The sequence below is a fragment of the Ranitomeya imitator genome, chromosome 2 (genome assembly GCF_032444005.1).
Source record: "Ranitomeya imitator isolate aRanImi1 chromosome 2, aRanImi1.pri, whole genome shotgun sequence".
Taxonomy (NCBI): Eukaryota; Metazoa; Chordata; class Amphibia; order Anura; family Dendrobatidae; genus Ranitomeya; species Ranitomeya imitator.
Window position 1 is genome coordinate 331,279,331 of NC_091283.1, and position 21,356 is coordinate 331,300,686.

The 21,356-nt window shown below is 51.2% G+C and overlaps 1 protein-coding gene across 1 annotated transcript in view; it reads left to right on the top strand.

Annotated features, from left to right (window-relative positions):
• The window catches only part of LOC138666496 (gastrula zinc finger protein XlCGF53.1-like), a 144,912-nt gene extending 124,811 nt beyond the window's left edge, over positions 1 to 20,101 (top strand). The window contains exon 6 of the mRNA XM_069754713.1: positions 19,998 to 20,101. Coding sequence (XP_069610814.1) covers positions 19,998 to 20,023 — 26 coding nt within the window. The 3' untranslated portion in view covers positions 20,024 to 20,101. The remainder of the gene's footprint in view (positions 1 to 19,997) is intronic.
• The last annotated feature ends 1,255 nt before the right edge of the window (positions 20,102 to 21,356 follow it).

Consider the following 21,356-nt stretch of genomic DNA (forward strand, 5'->3'; position numbering starts at 1 on the left):
TTCCTTTCTAATGATACGCAGCACCACCCTTGGTAGCGCTGCCCGTCTTCTGACATCATTGGTTGGCTGCCTGTGCCTGTGCGTCCGCCCTGCCCAACACAACGCCCCTCGTTGTCTCATATATTTTGGCTGCGAGGGTGTTATTGATGGGCATGTGCAGTGCATATGTTCGCCTGTCTTAACTCATCTCCTTCCGCCTTCTTCAGACTGTGCGGCCTCATGGCCGCGGCATGCGATAAGGGATCAGATGAGGCCGCCCAGTCTGAAGTAGGTGTAAGGACATGTGTGAGCGGCAAACATATTAACTGCACAAGGGCACGAATCCCAGCCACGCAGTGTGATTTTTTCCAAACACACTGTGGGTCTGGGATTCATGTCCACCGCTAACCGCATCGGCCAACATGAAATGAGGTCAGAAGACAGGAAGCGCTCACAGCGCATGGCCAAGGGATCACAATAGCGCAGACTCCTGTACAGCAAATAACAACGCTCAGGAAGCTGCGCCCATGCACCAAGGTGTTATTTTCGACACCTGTGCTGCTTTTCTTTAAAAAGACAAGTCACGCCTCCACTACTGTTTTACAGTAGAATGGGCTAAATAGTGTACGTGTTTTATTCAGCGTGTGCAAGGAGCAAACTAAATAGAGCAACCTTTTACTTGTGCAGCATTAATGCTGCACAAGGTGTGGCTCTTGTACCTTGCAACACCTGAAGGGGGGTTAAAGGTTACCTTTGAAATTGGTTCAACTAGGCTTCGGCCTACACTCTGCTCCTCTCCTCCTCCTGCTGACCCTGGGCTCTAACACCGCCAGTTTGTGCCCGGACGTGCTAGCTGCACAGAGAAAAACACCAGCCAATGTGTTAGTGGGGTTCAGCACCGCCAGCTGTTCCCGAGCTGTGTAGCCGGCAACGTGACCTGCAAACGCCACGCAGGCACAACAGAACAAAAGCTGCCACCAGTGCAGGCTTCGGCCTACACTCTGCTCCTCTCCTCCTCCTGCTGACCCTGGGCTCATAACACCGCCAGTTTTAGCCCGGAAGTGCTAGCTGCACAGAGAAAAACACCAGCCAATGTGTCAGTGGGGTTCAGCACCGCCAGCTGTTCCCCAGCTGTGTAGCCGGCAACGTGCCCTGCAAACGCCATGCAGGCACATGAACTGAAATTGAAGGGAGCCTGCCCCCCACCCCCAGGTGTTTCTATGTATAACAGCCACCTTGTTCAGCAGTACTGCTGCATTTGTACAAGGTGGCTGACTTTTTCTCCTTGCCCACGTGGAACTCAACACGTACAAAATGTGTCTCATTGAGACCATTCCACTGTCCCTGAGGTGTGACTTTCCTTTGTAATGATACGCAGCACCCCCCTTGGTAGCGATTCCCGTCTTTTGACATCATGGTTAGCTGGCTGCGCCTGTGCATCCGCCCTGCGTGAAACAAAGCCCCTCGTTGTCTTATTTATTTTGTCAGCGAGGGTGTGGTTTATGGGCACAAGCAGTGCATATGTTCGCCTGTCGTCACTCATCTCCTTCCGCCTTCTTCAGACTGTGCGGCCTCCTGGCCGCGGCATGCGAAAAGGGATCAGCAGAGGCCGCCCAGTCTGAAGCAGGTGTAAGGATGTGTGTGAGCGTCGAAAATATTTACTGCTCAAGGCCACGAATCCCAGCACCGCAGTGTGACTTTATGAAAAGGCAGTGTGGGTCTGGGATTTATGGCCATCGTTAACCGCAGCGGCCAATATGAAATGAGGTCATAAGACGGGCAGCGCTAACAGGGCATTGCCAAGGGATAACACAAGAGCGCAGACTCCTGTACAGCAAAAAACAACGCTCAGGAAGCTGCGCCAAGCACAAAGGCGTTATTTGGGACACCTATGCTGCGTCTCCTTAAAAATACAAGTCACGCCTCAACTACAATTTGACTGTAGAATGGTCTAAATTGTGTACGTGTTGCATTCAGCGTGTGCAAGTAGACAAATTAATAGAGCAACCTTTTCTTGTGCAGCATTAATGCTGCACAAGGTGTGGCTCTTGTACTTTGTAACACCTGAGGGGGGTTTAAAGGTTACCTTTGAAATTGGTTCAACTAGGCTTCGGCCTACACTCTGCTCCTCTCCTCCTCCTGCTGACCCTGGGCTTAAACACCGCTAGTTTTTGCCCTGAAGTGCTAGCTGCACAGAGAAAAACACCAGCCAATGTGTTAGTGGGGTTCAGCACCGCCTGCTGTTCCCCCACTGTGTAGCCGGCAAAGTGTCCTGCAAACGCAACGCAGACACAAAGCTGACTCCAGTGCAGGCTTCGGCCTACACTCTGCTCCCTCTGCTTACCCTTTGCTCCAACACCGCTAGTTGGGGCTGTAGGAAGACAATGTTTGATAGGCAAAGCATCCGGGTTCCAGCACCGCAAGCTGGTTCTCGGCAGTGTTTTTGTCACAGGTACTCCCTCGTGCCAAACCTGGTTTCAGCACCGTCAGCTGTTTCCGGGTTGTGTCAAACTCGCTGAGACGCCTATGCTTGCCCCGTCGTGTTGCAGTCGGGTTAGCCAACTCCAGGGTGCCTCCAGTTTAGGAGCTTCCTATGTGGGCTGCGTGAACTGGTAGTCAAGGCTGGTTCTGTAGTGCCAGTAGGCCCAGCTCCCCCTGTAGGACTGTTGGGGTTCGGTAACTGCGGCTGCCTCGCGGCCTAGCTGTTCTCTCCTCTCCTGTGGGCCTTGGGGTCCACCACCTGGTTCCAGCACCGTCAGCTGGTTCCGGGCCGAGCCTTTGGCTTAGGTGCCTCCTCCTGGGTATCCGAGTTCCGCCAACGCCAGGCGGTCCTTGGTAGTGCTTTTAAGCGCGGGCACCTACAGCTTAGTAACCGGGTTCCAGCACCGTCAGCTGGTCCTCGGTCATGCCATTGGCTCTTGCACACTGGGGCAACGCATCTGGGTTCCAGCACCGCCAGCTGGTTCTCGGCAGTGTTTTTGTCACAGGTACTCCCTCGTGCCAAACCTGGTTTCAGCACCGTCAGCTGTTTCCGGGTTGTGTCAAGCTCACTGAGACGCCTATGCTTGCTCCGTCGTGGTGCCGTCGGGTTAGCCAACTCCAGGGTGCCTCCAGTTTAGGAGCTTCCTACGTGGGCTGCGTGAACTGGTAGTCAAGGCTGGTTCTGTAGTGCCAGTAGGCCCAGCTCCCCCTGTAGGACTGTTGGGGTTCGGTAACTGCGGCTGCCTCGCGGCCTAGCTGTTCTCTCCTCTCCTGTGGGCCTTGGGGTCCACCACCTGGTTCCAGCACCGTCAGCTGGTTCCGGGCCGAGCCTTTGGCTTAGGTGCCTCCTCCTGGGTATCCGAGTTCCGCCAACGTCAGGCGGTCCTTGGTAGTGCTTTTAAGCGCGGGCACCTACAGCTTAGTAACCGGGTTCCAGCACCGTCAGCTGGTCCTCGGTGCCATTGGCTCTTGCACACTGGGGCAACGCATCCGGGTTCCAGCACCGCCAGCTGGTTCTCGGCAGTGTTCTTGTCACAGGTAGTCCCTCGTGCCAAGCCTGGTTTCAGCACCGTCAGCTGTTTCCGGGTTGTGTCAAGCTCACTGAGACGCTTATGCTTGCCCCGTCGTGGTGCGGTCGGGTTAGCCAACTCCAGGGTGCCTCCAGTTTAGGAGCTTCCTATGTGGGCTGCGTGAACTGGTAGTCAAGGCTGGTTCTGTAGTGCCAGTAGGCCCAGCTCCCCCTGTAGGACTGTTGGGGTTCGGTAACTGCGGCTGCCTCGCAGCCTAGCTGTTCTCTCCTCTCCTGTGGGCCTTGGGGTCCACCACCTGGTTCCAGCACCGTCAGCTGGTGCCGGGCCGAGCCTTTGGCTTAGGTGCCTCCTCCTGGGTATCCGAGTTCCGCCAACGCCAGGCGGTCCTTGGTAGTGCTTTTAAGCGCGGGCACCTACAGCTTAGTAACCGGGTTCCAGCACCATCAGCTGGTCCTCGGTCGTGCCATTGGCTCTTGCACACTGGGGCAACGCATCTGGGTTCCAGCACCGCCAGCTGGTTCTCGGCAGTGTTTTTGTCACAGGTACTCCCTCGTGCCAAGCCTGGTTTCAGCACCGTCAGCTGTTTCCGGGTTGTGTCAAGCTCACTGAGACACCTATGCTTGCCCCGTCGTGGTGCAGTCGGGTTAGCCAACTCCAGGGTGCCTCCAGTTTAGGAGCTTCCTATGTGGGCTGCGTGAACTGGTAGTCAATGCTGGTTCTGTAGTGCCAGTAGGCCCAGCTCCCCCTGTAGGACTGTTGGGGTTCGGTAACTGCGGCTGCCTCGCGGCCTAGCTGTTCTTTCCTCTCCTGTGGGCCTTGGGGTCCACCACCTGGTTCCAGCACCGTCAGCTGGTTCCGGGCCGAGCCTTTGGCTTAGGTGCCTCCTCCTGGGTATCCGAGTTCCGCCAACGTCAGGCGGTCCTTGGTAGTGCTTTTAAGCGCGGGCACCTACAGCTTAGTAACCGGGTTCCAGCACCGTCAGCTGGTCCTCGGTCGTGCCATTGGCTCTTGCACACTGGGGCAACGCATCTGGGTTCCAGCACCGCCAGCTGGTTCTCGGCAGTGTTTTTGTCACAGGTACTCCCTCGTGCCAAGCCTGGTTTCAGCACCGTCAGCTGTTTCCGGGTTGTGTCAAGCTCACTGAGATGCCTATGCTTGCCCCGTCGTGGTGCGGTCGGGTTAGCCAACTCCAGGGTGCCTCCAGTTTAGGAGCTTCCTATGTGGGCTGCGTGAACTGGTAGTCAAGGCTGGTTCTGTAGTGCCAGTAGGCCCAGCTCTCCCTGTAGGACTGTTGGGGTTCGGTAACTGCGGCTGCCTCGCGGCCTAGCTGTTCTCTCCTCTCCTGTGGGCCTTGGGGTCCACCACCTGGTTCCAGCACCGTCAGCTGGTTCCGGGCCGAGCCTTTGGGTTAGATGCCTCCTCCTGGGTATCCGAGTTCCGCCAACGCCAGGCGGTCCTTGGTAGTGCTTTTAAGCGCGGGCACCTACAGCTTAGTAACCGGGTTCCAGCACCGTCAGCTGGTCCTCGGTGCCATTGGCTCTTGCACACTGGGGCAACGCATCCGGGTTCCAGCACCGCCAGCTGGTTCTCGGCAGTGTTCTTGTCACAGGTACTCCCTCGTGCCAAGCCTGGTTTCAGCACCGTCAGCTGTTTCCGGGTTGTGTCAAGCTCACTGAGACGCCTATGCTTGCCCCGTCGTGGTGCGGTCGGGTTAGCCAACTCCAGGGTGCCTCCAGTTTAGGAGCTTCCTATGTGGGCTGCGTGAACTGGTAGTCAAGGCTGGTTCTGTAGTGCCAGTAGGCCCAGCTCCCCCTGTAGGACTGTTGGGGTTCGGTAACTGCGGCTGCCTCGCGGCCTAGCTGTTCTCTCCTCTCCTGTGGGCCTTGGGGTCCACCACCTGGTTCCAGCACCGTCAGCTGGTTCCGGGCCGAGCCTTTGGCTTAGGTGCCTCCTCCTGGGTATCCGAGTTCCGCCAACGCCAGGCGGTCCTTGGTAGTGCTTTTAAGCGTGGGCACCTACAGCTTAGTAACCGGGTTCCAGCACCGTCAGCTGGTCCTCGGTGCCATTGGCTCTTGCACACTGGGGCAACGCATCCGGGTTCCAGCACCGCCAGCTGGTTCTCGGCAGTGTTCTTGTCACAGGTACTCCCTCGTGCCAAGCCTGGTTTCAGCACCGTCAGCTGTTTCCGGGTTGTGTCAAGCTCACTGAGACGCCTATGCTTGCCCCGTCGTGGTGCGGTCGGGTTAGCCAACTCCAGGGTGCCTCCAGTTTAGGAGCTTCCTATGTGGGCTACGTGAACTGGTAGTCAAGGCTGGTTCTGTAGTGCCAGTAGGCCCAGCTCCCCCTGTAGGACTGTTGGGGTTCGGTAACTGCGGCTGCCTCGCGGCCTAGCTGTTCTCTCCTCTCCTGTGGGCCTTGGGGTCCACCACCTGGTTCCAGCACCGTCAGCTGGTTCCGGGCCGAGCCTTTGGCTTAGGTGCCTCCTCCTGGGTATCCGAGTTCCGCCAACGCCAGGCGGTCCTTGGTAGTGCTTTTAAGCGCGGGCACCTACAGCTTAGTAACCGGGTTCCAGCACCGTCAGCTGGTCCTCGGTGCCATTGGCTCTTGCACACTGGGGCAACGCATCCGGGTTCCAGCACCGCCAGCTGGTTCTCGGCAGTGTTCTTGTCACAGGTACTCCCTCGTGCCAAGCCTGGTTTCAGCACCGTCAGCTGTTTCCGGGTTGTGTCAAGCTCACTGAGACGCCTATGCTTGCCCCGTCGTGGTGCGGTCGGGTTAGCCAACTCCAGGGTGCCTCCAGTTTAGGAGCTTCCTATGTGGGCTGCGTGAACTGGTAGTCAAGGCTGGTTCTGTAGTGCCAGTAGGCCCAGCTCCCCCTGTAGGACTGTTGGGGTTCGGTAACTGCGGCTGCCTCGCGGCCTAGCTGTTCTCTCCTCTCCTGTGGGCCTTCGGGTCCACCACCTGGTTCCAGCACCGTCAGCTGGTTCTCGGCAGTGTCTTTTGCTCTTGTACCTTCTGCTCCCCATCCTGGTTCCAGTACTGTCAGCTGGTTCCGGGCAGAGCCTTTGGCTTAGGTGCCTCCTTCTGGGTATCCAAGTTCCACCAACGTCAGGTGGTCCTTGGTAGTGCTTTCAGGCACGGGTACCTCCTGCTTAGTAACCGGGTTCCAGTAACGTCAGCTGGTCCTCGGTAGTTCCATTGGCTCTTGGACCTTCGGCTACCCATCCGGGTTCCAGTACCATCAGCTGGTTCTCGGCAGTGTCTTTTGCTCTTGTACCTTCTACTCCCCATCCTGGTTCCAGTAACGTCAGCTGGTTCCGGGCAGAGCCTTTGGCTTAGGTGCCTCCTTCTGGGTATCCGAGTTCCGCCAACGTCAGGCGGTCCTTGGTAGTGCTTTTTAGCACGGGTACCTCCTGCTTAGTAACCGGGTTCCAGTAACGTCAGCTGGACCTCGGTAGTTCCATAGGCTCTTGAACCTTCGGGTAGCTATCCGAGTTCCAGTTCCATCAGCTGGTTCTTGGCATTTTCTCAGCCTTCTTGTACCTTCTGCTACATTTCCAAGTTGAAGACCCTAAAGTCGACGACCCGGAAGACCACCCCGATGACGACGACGACGACCCGGAAGACCACCCCGATGACGACGACGGCGGAGACGACGACGGCGGAGACGACGACGGTGGAGACGACGACATGGAAGACCGAGAAGCAGAAGAACAAGAGGCTGCAGAACAAAGAGCAGAAGAACATTAAGCATAAGACTTAATATCAGAGCAAAAGATATTATCTAAATTATATGCAGAAGAAGACTAAGCAGTGTATGGGGGTGAGTCCGTTCCTCCTCGTGGTGCCCCTGGATAAAGCCTGATGCTGCAGGCCAAACTGAACGCGGACAAATGTAACTTTTGTGACTGGCAGAACTGAAGGTGTAATCTTCAAACTTTTATAGATAACAACTACGGGAATGCCTGTCACAAATGAGAATATGATGAAGAAGTAGAATAGGAAGAATAATAACAGTGGAATAAAAAGAATATGTAGAATAGGAAGAATAATAATAGTTGAATAAAATGAATATGAAGAATGTAATAAAAAAAAAAAAGGTAAAGGATGAAGAAGAAGATGAATAAGGTGAAGAAGAAGTTGATGTCAAAGATGCTGATGATGATGATGAAGATGAAAGTGTGGGAAAGGTAAAAAAAAAAAAAGAAAAAAAAGAAGGGGAAGGGCGTGGAATAGTGAAACATCAATATCTGACAAAATAAGAAAAAAAAATTTACATAGTCAATATCTTTGTCACTCCGAACGTCTTAAAAAAACCCAAAAAACATGCTATTCTATTTGATTGGGATAAACCTCTATGACTTTAATGTCTCCGCCACCTCCCCAAATACATCCGGCATTATTCTTAGTTGTTTTCCTACATGGCAAGAAAGGGTTTATTTTAATTCCGATATTTTGGTCCCATTGACTTGCATTGGGATCGGGTATCGGTATCGGCGATATCCGATATTTTTTGAATATCGGCCGATCCTATCCGATACCGATACTTTCCGATATCGGAAGGTATCGCTCAACACTAGTGTAGACCGCAAAGTTATCTTTCCTATCCTCGTTCTGTCTAGAATATCGGGCCTCACTTTGCTGAATCTATTTCATCCCTACGTTTGTCTTTTCATCTTACTCACAGTCATTATATGTGGGGGGCTGCCTTTTCCTTTGGGGTATTTCTCTGAGGCAAGGTAGGCTTATTTTTTCTATCTTCAGGCTAGTTAGTTTCTCAGGCTGTGCCGAGTTGCATAGGGAGCTTTAGGCGCAATCCACGGCTGCCTCTAGTTGTGTTTGGAGAGGATCAGGGATTGCGGTCTGCAGAGTTCCCACGTCTCAGAGCTCGTTCTATTATTTTGGGTTATTGTCAGATCACTGTATGTGCTCTGACCTCCATGTCCATTGTGATACTGAATTGCCTTTCATAACAACGGAGGGTCTTTTTCCCCCCTTTGCGTGGTTTTTGTAGGGTTTTGTGTTGACCGCAAAGTTACCTTTCCTATCCTCGCTCTGTTCAGAAAGTTGGGCCTCACTTTGCTGAATCTATTTCATCTCTACGTTTGTCTTTTCATCTTAACTCACAGTCATTATATGTGGGGGCTGCCTTTTCCTTTGGGGTATTTCTCTGAGGCAAGGTAGGCTTATTTTCTATCTTCAGGCTAGCTAGTTTCTCAGGCCGTGCCGAGTTGCATAGGGAGCGTTAGGCGCAATCCACGGCTGCATTTAGTGTGGTTGGAGAGGATTAGGGATTGCGGTCAACAGAGTTCCCACGTCTCAGAGCTCGTTCTTGTTTTTTGGGTTATTGCCAGGTCACTGTATGTGCGCTGACCTCTATGTCCATTGTGGTACTGAATTACCTTTCATAACAGTACTGGAGGCCAAAAGTACTAATGATTCTCAATAGAGGGAAAAAAGAAGTTCTGAGACCATTTTTTTTTCTTTGCACTGTGTTTTGCCTTTTTTTCCCCTAGACATTTGGGTGGTTCAGGACACAGGTGTAGCAATGGACATTAAAGGTCTGTCTTCATGTGTGGATCAGCTCACGGCAAGAGTACAAAGTATTCAAGACTTTGTGGTTCAGAATTCTATGTTAGAACCGAGAATTCCTATTCCTGATTTGTTTTTTGGAGATAGAACTAAATTTCTGAGTTTCAAAAATAATTGTAAACTATTTCTGGCTTTGAAACCTCGCTCCTCTGGTGACCCAGTTCAACAAGTTAGGATCGTTATTTCTTTTCTGCGTGGCGACCCTCAGGACTGGGCATTTTCTCTTGCGTCAGGAGATCCTGCATTAAGTAATATCGATGCATTTTTCCTGGCGCTCGGATTGCTGTACGATGAGCCTAATTCTGTGGATCAGGCAGAGAAGAATTTGCTGGCTCTGTGTCAGGGTCAGGATGAAATAGAGGTATATTGTCAGAAAATTAGAAAGTGGTCCGTACTCACTCAGTGGAATGAAGGTGCGCTCGCAGCTATTTTCAGAAAAGGTCTCTCTGAAGCCCTTAAGGATGTCATGGTGGGATTTCCTATGCCTGCTGGTCTGAATGAGTCTATGTCTTTGGCCATTCAGATCGGTCGACGCTTGCGCGAGCGTAAATCTGTGCACCATTTGGCGGTATTATCTGAGCTTAAACCTGAGCCTATGCAGTGCGATAGGACTTTGACCAGAGTTGAACGGCAAGAACACAGACGTCTGAATGGGCTGTGTTTCTACTGTGGTGATTCCACTCATGCTATCTCTGATTGTCCTAAGCGCACTAAGCGGTTCGCTAGGTCTGCCACCATTGGTATGGTACAGTCAAAAGTTCTTCTGTCTGTTACCTTGATCTGCTCTTTGTCATCGTATTCTGTCATGGCATTTGTGGACTCAGGCGCTGCTCTGAATTTGATGGACTTGGAGTATGCTAGGCGTTGTGGGTTTTTCTTGGAGCCCTTGCAGTGTCCTATTCCATTGAGAGGAATTGATGCTACGCCTTTGGCCAAGAATAAGCCTCAGTACTGGACCCAGCTGACCATGTGCATCCTGCACATCAGGAGGTTATTCGCTTTGGTGATGGTGTTGCATAATCTGCATGATGTGGTCGTGTTGGGGTTGCCATGGCTACAAGTCCATAATCCAGTATTAGATTGGAAATCCATGTCTGTGTCCAGCTGGGGTTGTCAGGGGTTACATGGTGATGTCCCATTTCTGACTATTTCGTCATCCACCCCTTCTGAGGTTCCTGAGTTCTTGTCTGATTACCGGGATTTATTTGATGAGCCCAAGTCCGATACCCTACCTCCGCATAGGGATTGTGATTGTGCTATCGATTTGATTCCTGGTAGTAAATTCCCAAAAGGTCGACTGTTTAATTTATCTGTGCCTGAGCACGCCGCTATGCGGAGTTATGTGAAGGAGTCTTTGGAGAAGGGGCATATTCGCCCGTCATCGTCGCCATTAGGAGCAGGGTTCTTTTTTGTAGCCAAGAAGGATGGTTCACTGAGACCTTGTATAGATTACCGCCTTCTAAATAAGATCACGGTTAAATTTCAGTACCCCTTGCCATTGTTATCTGATTTGTTTGCTCGGATTAAGGGGGCTAGTTGGTTCACCAAGATAGATCTTCGTGGTGCGTATAATCTTGTGCGTATTAAGCGAGGCGATGAGTGGAAAACTGCATTTAATACGCCCGAGGGCCATTTTGAGTATCTAGTAATGCCATTCGGACTTGCCAATGCTCCATCAGTGTTTCAGTCCTTTATGCATGACATCTTCCGAGAGTACCTGGATAAATTCCTGATTGTGTACTTAGATGACATTTTGATCTTCTCGGATGATTGGGAGTCTCATGTGAAGCAGGTCAGAACGGTGTTTCAGGTCCTGCGTGCTAATTCTTTGTTTGTGAAGGGATCAAAGTGTCTCTTTGGTGTTCAGAAGGTTTCATTTTTGGGGTTCATCTTTTCCCCTTCTACTATCGAGATGGACCCTGTTAAGGTCCAAGCCATCCATAATTGGACTCAGCCGACATCTCTGAAAAGTCTGCAAAAGTTCCTGGGCTTTGCTAATTTTTATCGTCGCTTCATCTGCAATTTTTCTAGTATTGCTAAACCATTGACCGATTTGACCAAGAAAGGTGCTGATTTGGTCAATTGGTCTTCTGCTGCGGTGGAAGCTTTTCAAGAGTTGAAGCGTCGTTTTTCTTCTGCCCCTGTGTTGTGTCAACCAGATGTTTCGCTTCCGTTCCAGGTCGAGGTTGATGCTTCTGAGATTGGAGCAGGGGCTGTTTTGTCGCAGAGAAGTTCTGATTGCTCGGTGATGAAACCATGCGCCTTCTTTTCCTGGAAGTTTTCGCCTGCTGAGCGAAATTATGATGTTGGCAATCGAGAGTTACTGGCCATGAAGTGGGCATTCGAGGAGTGGCGTCCTTGGCTTGAAGTAGCTAAGCATCGCGTGGTGGTCTTGACTGATCATAAGAACTTGACTTATCTTGAGTCCGCCAAGCGGTTGAATCCTAGACAATCTCGTTGGTCATTGTTTTTTGCCCGTTTTGACTTTGTGATTTCATACCTTCCGGGCTCTAAAAATGTGAAGGCGGATGCTCTGTCTAGGAGTTTTGTGCCCGACTCTCCGGGTGTATCTGAGCCGGCGGGTATCCTCAAAGAGGGAGTAATTGTGTCTGCCATCTCCCCTGATTTGCGGCGGGTGCTGCAAAAATTTCAGGCTAATAAACCTGATCGTTGCCCAGCGGAGAAACTGTTTGTCCCTGATAGGTGGACGAATAAAGTTATCTCTGAGGTTCATTGTTCGGTGTTGGCTGGTCATCCTGGAATCTTTGGTACCAGAGAGTTAGTGGCTAGATCCTTTTGGTGGCCATCTCTGTCGCGGGATGTGCGTACTTTTGTGCAGTCCTGTGGGATTTGTGCTCGGGCTAAGCCCTGCTGTTCTCGTGCCAGTGGGTTGCTTTTGCCCTTGCCGGTCCCGAAGAGGCCTTGGACACATATCTCTATGGATTTTATTTCAGATCTTCCCGTCTCTCAAAAGATGTCAGTCATTTGGGTGGTCTGTGATCGCTTCTCTAAGATGGTCCATTTGGTACCCTTGTCTAAATTGCCTTCCTCCTCTGATTTGGTGCCATTGTTCTTCTAGCATGTGGTTCATTTACATGGCATTCCAGAGAACATCGTTTCTGACAGAGGTTCCCAGTTTGTTTCGAGGTTTTGGCGAGCTTTTTGTGCTAGGATGGGCATTGATTTGTCTTTTTTCCTCGGCTTTCCATCCTCAGACTAATGGCCAGACCGAACGAACCAATCAGACCTTGGAAACATATCTGAGATGCTTTGTTTCTGCTGATCAGGATGATTGGGTGTCCTTCTTGCCTTTGGCTGAGTTCGCCCTTAATAATCGGGCCAGCTCGGCTACCTTGGTTTCACCGTTATTCTGCAATTCTGGGTTCCATCCTCGTTTCTCTTCAGGGCAGGTTGAGTCTTCGGACTGTCCTGGTGTGGATACTGTGGTGGACAGGTTGCAGCAGATTTGGACTCATGTAGTGGACAATTTGACTTTGTCCCAGGAGAAGGCTCAACGTTTCGCTAATCGCAGACGCTGTGTGGGTCCCCGACTTCGGGTTGGGGATTTGGTTTGGTTATCTTCTCGTCATATTCCTATGAAGGTTTCCTCTCCTAAGTTTAAACCTCGTTTTATTGGTCCATATAGGATTTCTGAGGTTCTTAATCCCGTGTCTTTTTGTCTGACCCTTCCAGATTCTTTTTCCATACATAACGTATTCCATAGGTCATTGTTGTGGAGATACGTGGCACCTATGGTTCCATCTGTTGATCCTCCTGCCCCGGTTTTGGTGGAGGGGGAGTTGGAGTATATTGTGGAGAAGATTTTGGATTCTCGTGTTTCAAGGCGGAAACTCCAGTATCTGGTTAAGTGGAAGGGTTATGCTCAGGAAGATAATTCCTGGGTCTTTGCCTCTGATGTCCATGCTCCCGATCATGTTCGTGCCTTTCATATGGCTCATCCTGGTCGTCCTGGGAGCTCTGGTGAGGGTTCGGTGACCCCTCCTCAAGGGGGGGTACTGTTGTGAATTCTGTGGCAGAGCTCCCTCCTGTGGTCACAAGTGGTACTTCGGCTGGTTCTCTCTGTGAGCTTCCGTTGGTGGAGGAAAGTGGTACTGCGGCTTCTGAGTTTCCTTCCTCAGGTGATGTGGTGAAGTTGTTAGGTGCTGCTCTATTTAACTCCACCTAGTGCTTTGATCCTGGCCTCCAGTCAATGTTCTAGTATTGGACCTGTTTCCTCCTGGATCGTTCCTGTGGCCTGCTGTTCTGCATAGCTAAGTTCCTCTTTGCTATTTGTTTGCTGTTTTTTTCTGTCCAGCTTGTCAATTTGTTTTTTTCTGCTTGCTGGAAGCTCTGGGACGCAGAGGGTGTACCTCCGTGCCGTTAGTTCGGTACGGAGGGTCTTTTTCCCCCCTTTGCGTGGTTTATGTAGGGTTTTGTGTTGACCGCAAAGTTACCTTTCCTATCCTCGCTCTGTTCAGAAAGTTGGGCCTCACTTTGCTTAATCTATTTCATCTCTACGTTTGTCTTTTTATCTTAACTCACAGTCATTATATGTGGGGGCTGCCTTTTCCTTTGGGGTATTTCTCTGAGGCAAGGTAGGCTTATTTTCTATCTTCAGGCTAGCTAGTTTCTCAGGCCGTGCCGAGTTGCATAGGGAGCGTTAGGCGCAATCCATGGCTGCCTTTAGTGTGGTTGGAGAGGATTAGGGATTGCGGTCAACAGAGTTCCCACGTCTCAGAGCTCGTTCTTGTTTTTTGGGTTATTGCCAGGTTACTGTATGTGCGCTGACCTCTATGTCCATTGTGGTACTGAATTACCTTTCATAACACTTCTCTGGGACTAAGTCCTTATTTGCACACACTGAGCATGCCCAGGGCAAGATCTCCCGTTGGAGATCGAGGGTCACATGCTCAGGTACTGCAGCACATTCCATTGGTCCTCCAGGAAGGTCCTGAAAGGGCAAAACTTCAGTAGCAGCTTCCTGTGCTGCAACTATATAAACTGCGCATGACCGCACGGCCATGCGCTAGTATTATCTTGATATTATGTGTGTGTGTAGATGGATGTGTGTCGATGGATGAAAGCTCCTAAGTATCCCTCCCTAGAGTTGTTGACTGCTCGCGGATGATGGTAGCTATCTAGCGCCCGATTAGCCATCTGCACGTAACACACATCGCAGCGTCCTGTTGCTGTGTCCGCCAGTACGGCGCCGTGCGCTTCCTCTGCGCTTTCCTTACCCAAGCCTGGGTGGTTAATGGCGTCCGTCAGTGCGGCACCGCACGCACTCTCGTGCCTATAGATTCTATTTAACAAGTTTCCTTACAAACCCAGTTGCGGTGTTATGCCAGCGAGTGTCTAATCGGACTTCAATCCTGTGTAGGGGTTGAGTTCGCTGACTTCTTGCTTGCGCTCTATGTGCGGTACTGCGCTCCTGTGACGCAACAGGATCGCTTCCTTCACGCAGGGTGAAGTTAACCCATGTGTGTATACTTAGTACCGCCATATAGTCCGTCTTACTAGCAGCAGGGTCTTTTACCTGCACGGTGGACCTCGGACTGCGAACGCACCTAGTTTACCATAACATCTTGTACTTGGTGCGTTCCGCCAGTCGTAACATAATACTAGCGCCAAGGTCTGGCTAGTAATGACGGACGATCAGCGTTTACAGCGGTACATCCAGCAGCTGGAGGGAAGGTTGGCGGCTCTTGAGCGTTCAACCTCAGCTGTGGATGTTACTGCTGTCGTTTTTCAGGCTGCAAGTGTGGCTGCAGCTACCTTGTCCACTGCCGCCCCTGTACCGACGCTATCTCGCCTCCCGCTACCAGAGAAATTTTCTGGTGACAGTAAGTCCTGTAGGGGTTTCGTGAGTCAGTGCTCAATACATCTCGAGCTTCTGGCCTCTCGTTTCCCTACAGAGCGGGCTAAGGTGGGCTTTATCGTATCTTTACTGTCGGACAGGGCGTTGCAGTGGGCTACGCCGCTGTGGGAGCGTGGCGATCATGTGGTGCAGAGTGCTCCGTTATTCCTGAGCACTCTGAAACAAGTCTTTTTAGGACCTCGTGACACCCATGATACGGCGCTCCAACTGTTGGCATTGACTCAGGGCTTGTCCTTGGTCAGCCATTTTGCCGTCCGCTTCCGCACTCTAGCATCTGAGCTGGAGTGGTCGGATAAACCTCTTATTCCTATATTTTGGAGGGGGCTGGCTGACCACGTTAAGGACGCCCTGGCCACTAGGGAGATTCCCGCCACACTGGAATAATTAATAACAGTGTCTACTCGTATTGACCTCCGTTTTCACGAGCAGAGGTTAGAGCGAGCCCAGTGTAGGCAGAGGTTTCGGCTGGCTCCCACCTTCGCCAAACCTTTGGAATCTCCAGTCCAGGCTCCTGAGTCCCATGAACCTAAGGTAGTGTCTCGAGCGGGATCTAAGTCCCGGACCACTCGTGCACTCCAGGTTTGCCATGTTTGCCAACAGTCAGGACATCTTGCCACCAGATGTCACCAGCGGTCGAGGAAACGTCAGCGTCTAGTGGTAGTAGGTGGAGGTGCACTAGACACGGCGACATTTGCCTCCAAATTGTCCTTTAAGGGGACAATAACTTTTGGCTCATCCTCCCACTCGGTAGAGCTCTGCGTGGATTCTGGGGCGGAAGGCAATTTTATGTCTTCTGCCTTCGCCCAATGTCACGCAATACCCCTGGTTATGCTACCTCAACCAGTAACGGTACGAGTGGTGAATGGGTCGACACTCCCCACACAGATAACACATCAGACCATCCCTTTTACTCTGTCTATGACCATCCCATCAGGAGATTATATCTCTGCTCATCATTCCCGAGGGGATTGATGAGGTCCTGTTGGGGATACCTTGGCTACGGTTCCACTCTCCTCACATCGAGTGGTCCTCAGGCAGAATTCTGGGATGGGGTGAATCATGTGGGGGTAGGTGTCACCGAGAGTGCGTTCAGGTTGCTACTACTGAGGTACCCGCAGATCTTTCCTCTCTCCCCAAGCAATACTGGTCTTATGCAGACGTGTTCTCCAAAAAGGCGGCGGAGACCCTTCCGCCCCATCGCCCTTATGACTGTCCTATCGATCTCTTGCCTGGTGCAGAGCCTCCCCGGGGTCGAGTTTATCCATTATCTCTCCCGGAGACGGAGGCCATGTCTCAGTACATTCAAGAGAATCTGGCAAGAGGGTTCATCAGGAAGTCAGTGTCACCTGCTGGGGCAGGGTTCTTCTTCGTGCAGAAGAAGAATGGGGAACTACGTCCATGCATAGACTACAGGGGTCTTAACGCTATCACCGTTAAGAACAAGTATCCTTTGCCCTTGATATCTGAGCTCTTCGATAGGCTTCGGGGAGCTAGAGTGTTTACTAAATTAGATCTGCGGGGTGCTTACAACCTGATTCGCATCCGTGAGGGGGACGAATGGAAAACGGCATTTAACACCAGAGATGGGCACTATGAGTATCTGGTGATGCCCTTCGGGCTCTGTAATGCCCCAGCCGTTTTCCAAGACTTTGTCAACGACATCTTCCGGGATATGCTTTCCACCTCGGTTGTAGTCTATCTGGATGATATTCTCATCTTTTCTCCAGATATTGACTCCCACCGGAGAGATGTTGGCAGAGTCTTCGACCTCTTACGGGCAAACTCTCTTTATGCAAAGTTGGAGAAGTGTATGTTTGAGCAGGAGTCTTTACCGTTCCTGGGCTATATCATCTCCGCCCAGGGATTGGCTATGGATCCTGCCAAACTACAGGCTGTGATGGACTGGCAAAAGCCCCATTCTCTTAAGGCGGTGCAGCGCTTTATGGGGTTCATTAATTATTACCGCCAGTTCATTCCCCACTTCTCAACTCTGGTAGCTCCCTTGGTGGCCCTCACCAAGAAGGGAGCGAATCCCAAATTGTGGTCGGAAGAGGTCTCCAAGGCCTTCACTTCTGTTAAGTCTCATTTTGCTAGCGCTCCCATCTTACATCGCCCCGATGTGGATAAGCCATTCCTAATGGAGGTGGATGCCTCATCCGTTGGTGCTGGAGCAGTCCTCTATCAAAAGGACGCTCAAGGTCGGAAGCATCCATGCTTCTTCTTCTCTAAGACCTTCACATCAGCGGAGAGAAATTACTCCATCGGGGATAGGGAGTTGCTAGCAATGAAGTTGGCCTTTTCAGAGTGGAGACATCTTCTGGAAGGTGCACGGTTTCCCTTCCAGGTTTTCACGGACCACAAAAATTTGGTGTATTTACACACAGCCCAGCGGCTGAATTCTCGTCAGGCCAGATGGTCCTTATTTTTCTCTCGGTTCCATTTTACTCTGCATTATTTCGCCGGGGAGAAGAATATTCGTGCCGACGCTCTCTCTCGCTCCCTTATGTCAACTGAGGAGGAGGAAGAGGAGCCTCGGCTTATAGTCCCTTCTGAGAGCCTGAGAACCGTAGCGCCGGTTTCGCTGGAGTCTGTGCCTCCGAGCAAGACTTTTGTGCCCATTAATTTGCGACCGGAGGTTCTCTCTTGGGCTCATTCGTCCAGGGTGGGTGGACACTTTGGGACAAAGAGGACATCTGAGCTACTGGCGAGGACGTACTGGTGGCCGCATATGGTCCGGGATGTCAGGGATTATATTTTGGCGTGTGTCTCCTGCGCCAAAAATAAATCTCCGCGTCAAAGGCCAGCTGGGTTGCTCTATCCCTTGCCGGTGGCAGATAGGCCCTGGGAGATGGTCGGGATGGACTTTGTCGTGGGTTTACCCAAATCTCGCGGCTGTACCATCATTTGGGTCATCACCGATCATTTCTCAAAAATGGTGCATTTGGTGCCGCTACCACGGTTACCTTCTGCACGAGCCTTGGCAGCGTTGTTCATTAAACACATCTTCCGCCTACATGGTATGCCTGACAAAATTGTCAGTGACCAGGGTCCCCAGTTTGCGTCTCGGTTCTGGAGAGAGCTTTGTCGTCTTCTCAGTATTGAGTTGAATCTCTCTTCCGCTTATCATCCCGAGACGAATGGGTTGGTAGAGAGGGCCAACCAGACCTTGGTCACATACCTGCGACATTTTGTTTCAGCCAGGCAGGATGACTGGGCATCCTTGCTATCATGGGCAGAGTTTGCGCTGAACAACGCCGTAGCCGACTCCACTGGCGACTTGGTGTGGCTCTCCGCCCGTAACATCAGGCTGCGAGTTGAGTCCACTAAATTTGCTCCTCGCTACTTGGGTCCCTTCAAGGTCCTCAAACAGGTTAATCCTGTGGTCTATCGTTTGGCCCTTCCGCCACGCCTGGGTATCACCGACACCTTTCATGTGTCCCTCTTGAAACCCGTGTATATGTCCCGGTTTTCCGAGTCATCTGCTGGGACATCGGGTTCGTCTACTGACGATTATGAGGTGAACGCTATTTTGGGGTGCAAGGTGGTACGTGGCAAAAAATTTTATTTGGTGGACTGGAAGGGTTATGGCCCCGAGGACAGGTCCTGGGAGCCTGCTGAGCACATTCGGGCTCCGCAGCTCATTGCTGCCTTCGAGCGTAGCGAGGCCCAAGGAGGGGGGCCCTAGGAGGGGGGGTAATGTTAGGAGTCGAGTTTCCCCTGCTGCACAGGGGGAATCTCGATCCGTGTCTGCTGTGGTCTCCCATTCTGTTTCGGCCGCAGTGGGGTCTGCTCAGCGGAGGCGTCGCTCCCAGCGTCTTGCTGGGACTGATTCTGTGCTAAGGGTTACTGCTGCCTTTTCTGGCTCTCCTGTTGTACCCTGCACTGATCTACGGTGAGCGGGCTTCTCTGGGACTAAGTCCTTATTTGCACACACTGAGCATGCCCAGGGCAAGATCTCCCGTTGGAGATCGAGGGTCACATGCTCAGGTACTGCAGCACATTCCATTGGTCCTCCAGGAAGGTCCTGAAAAGGCAAAACTTCAGTAGCAGCTTCCTGTGCTGCAACTATATAAACTGCGCATGACCGCACGGCCATGCGCTAGTATTGTCTTGATATTATGTGTGTGTGTAGATGGATGTGTGTCGATGGATGAAAGCTCCTAAGTATCCCTCCCTAGAGTTGTTGACTGCTCGCGGATGATGGTAGCTATCTAGCGCCCGACTAGCCATCTGCACGTAACACACATCGCAGCGTCCTGTTGCTGTGTCCGCCAGTACGGCGCCGTGCGCTTCCTCTGCGCTTTCCTTACCCAAGCCTGGGTGGTTAGTGGCGTCCGTCAGTGCGGCACCGCACGCACTCTCGTGCCTATAGATTCTATTTAACAAGTTTCCTTACTCACCCAGTTGCGGTGTTATGCCAGCAAGTGTCTAATCGGACTTCAATCCTGTGTAGGGGTTGAGTTCGCTGACTTCTTGCTCGCGCTCTATGTGCGGTACTGCGCTCCTGTGACGCAACAGGATCGCTTCCTTCACGCAGGGTGAAGTTAACCCATGTGTGTATACTTAGTACCGCCATATAGTCCGTCTTACTAGCAGCAGGGTCTTTTACCTGCACGGTGAACCTCGGACTGCGAACGCACCTAGTTTACCATAACATCTTGTACTTGGTGCGTTCCGCCAGTCGTAACAGCGCGAACATGTCCTTGGGATCGAAGCAGCAGCACGTGTAATGGACCCGAATGTGTTAAAAACGATTCCCAGGCACTTTAAGTCACACCACAATTGTGACAGTAGTGTCCTGAGAGTCAAAGGAATTGATATGATAGAAATGGGCATTAGGGGGGTAATAACCCCCAACGGTTGGCACAGCTCGAAACGAGGTGGATGTGGACTCTAAATACTGTCCACCCCCATGGATTAAACGGAAATATTAGTTTTGCGCCTTTTCTGTGATCCTGGTTTTGGTATGGGTGGTGGTGGTGTCCGGTACGGTCGCTCCAGTATTTGTTTTTAATTTTTTATTATTTTATTCTTAGATATCCTTTGTGTCCAGCTATGTTGAAATGACATGGTAACGTTATTCAAGCTTTTCCTCTCTTGGAGTCTACTGAAGACATATGAAGACCGAGATCAGAAGGACATGTTATATACAACTGTTGTAATTGTTGGATCAATTGATTTTTATTGCATTTTCATGTTTTGGTTTTGTTCTGCTATTTCTTATTTTTTATTTTGTTGTATGTTTTCTTATTTCTCCACTTATAGCGTTTTACTTTTCATATAGTATCACCCGCGGCGTTATGCCTGTTTTATGGGCACCCCTCGGTTGGGGATACCGTTTTGATTTTGGTACAGTGATCATAGACCTTCTTGGATCACATGTGTTTTGACCCTATGGTTTCAGGGTTTACACACATGATAGGCTGGACTTGCCCCCGGATACTGCGGATGCGTGTAATGTGACACTTAAATACGCTATGTGCCCCCTTTTTCTTTTCTTTTCCTGTCCTTCCCTATAGATTGTTACTCACGATTATACACTGTGTTGTCTTGCATGTAGATTCTTCTTCATTATGATGTGCTGGTGCGTTGCCTGTACGCATGCGCGCCTGGATCGGCTACCCCTGGCGGCCTGTGGCGTCATTATGCACGGACGGTTGCCATGGTTGGTGACGCCTGTGCATGACGCCGCCGCCGCCTGGTGTCTCCGGTTACCATGGCAGCGTCTGCGTCATGTCCGGCTGTCGCCCCAGCGATCATTTGCCTTGCTTGTATTTAAACCCCGTCATTAGTATTAGCCGGCACGCCCCCTGACGAAGGAGCTTCCGCTCCGAAACGCGCGTCGGGCGGACGTGCACACCGGACCCAGATACATGTTATGCCCCCGTGTACAGGTAATTATGTGCTGAGCTTACGGCTATTCTGCCTGGGTACACTTTTGTCATGTAAGCTATCAGCTGCACGTTAATGGGTGATGAGGGGGATCTAGACATCTATTGAAGATACGGTAACTCTCATGTATATGGCTCAGCTGTTTTTTCAGCATATTGATATACTGTGGCCCTGCGTAATATAGTGTAGCATTACAATAACCCACTGTGGTATACAGTCTTATGATTCACATATTTGCTACATGTGTCGGTTACTTTTTTGCAGGTGCACCATGTTCTCGCTAGTTAGCTGCCTCTGTGTATATGAGTATAGTTACTGGCATATGTTGCCATTATATGGTATATGGTAGTCTGAGTCTCACGGTCTGCGCGTCCTTCTCTGTACAGTGGCGATTTGGTCCAGTAGCCGCCACCATTTTTTCTACTTGCACCATTGTAATCCAGAGATCTATATGCTCTCTCTTTTATTGTATTTGTATGTATACTTGTATCAATAAAGATTTT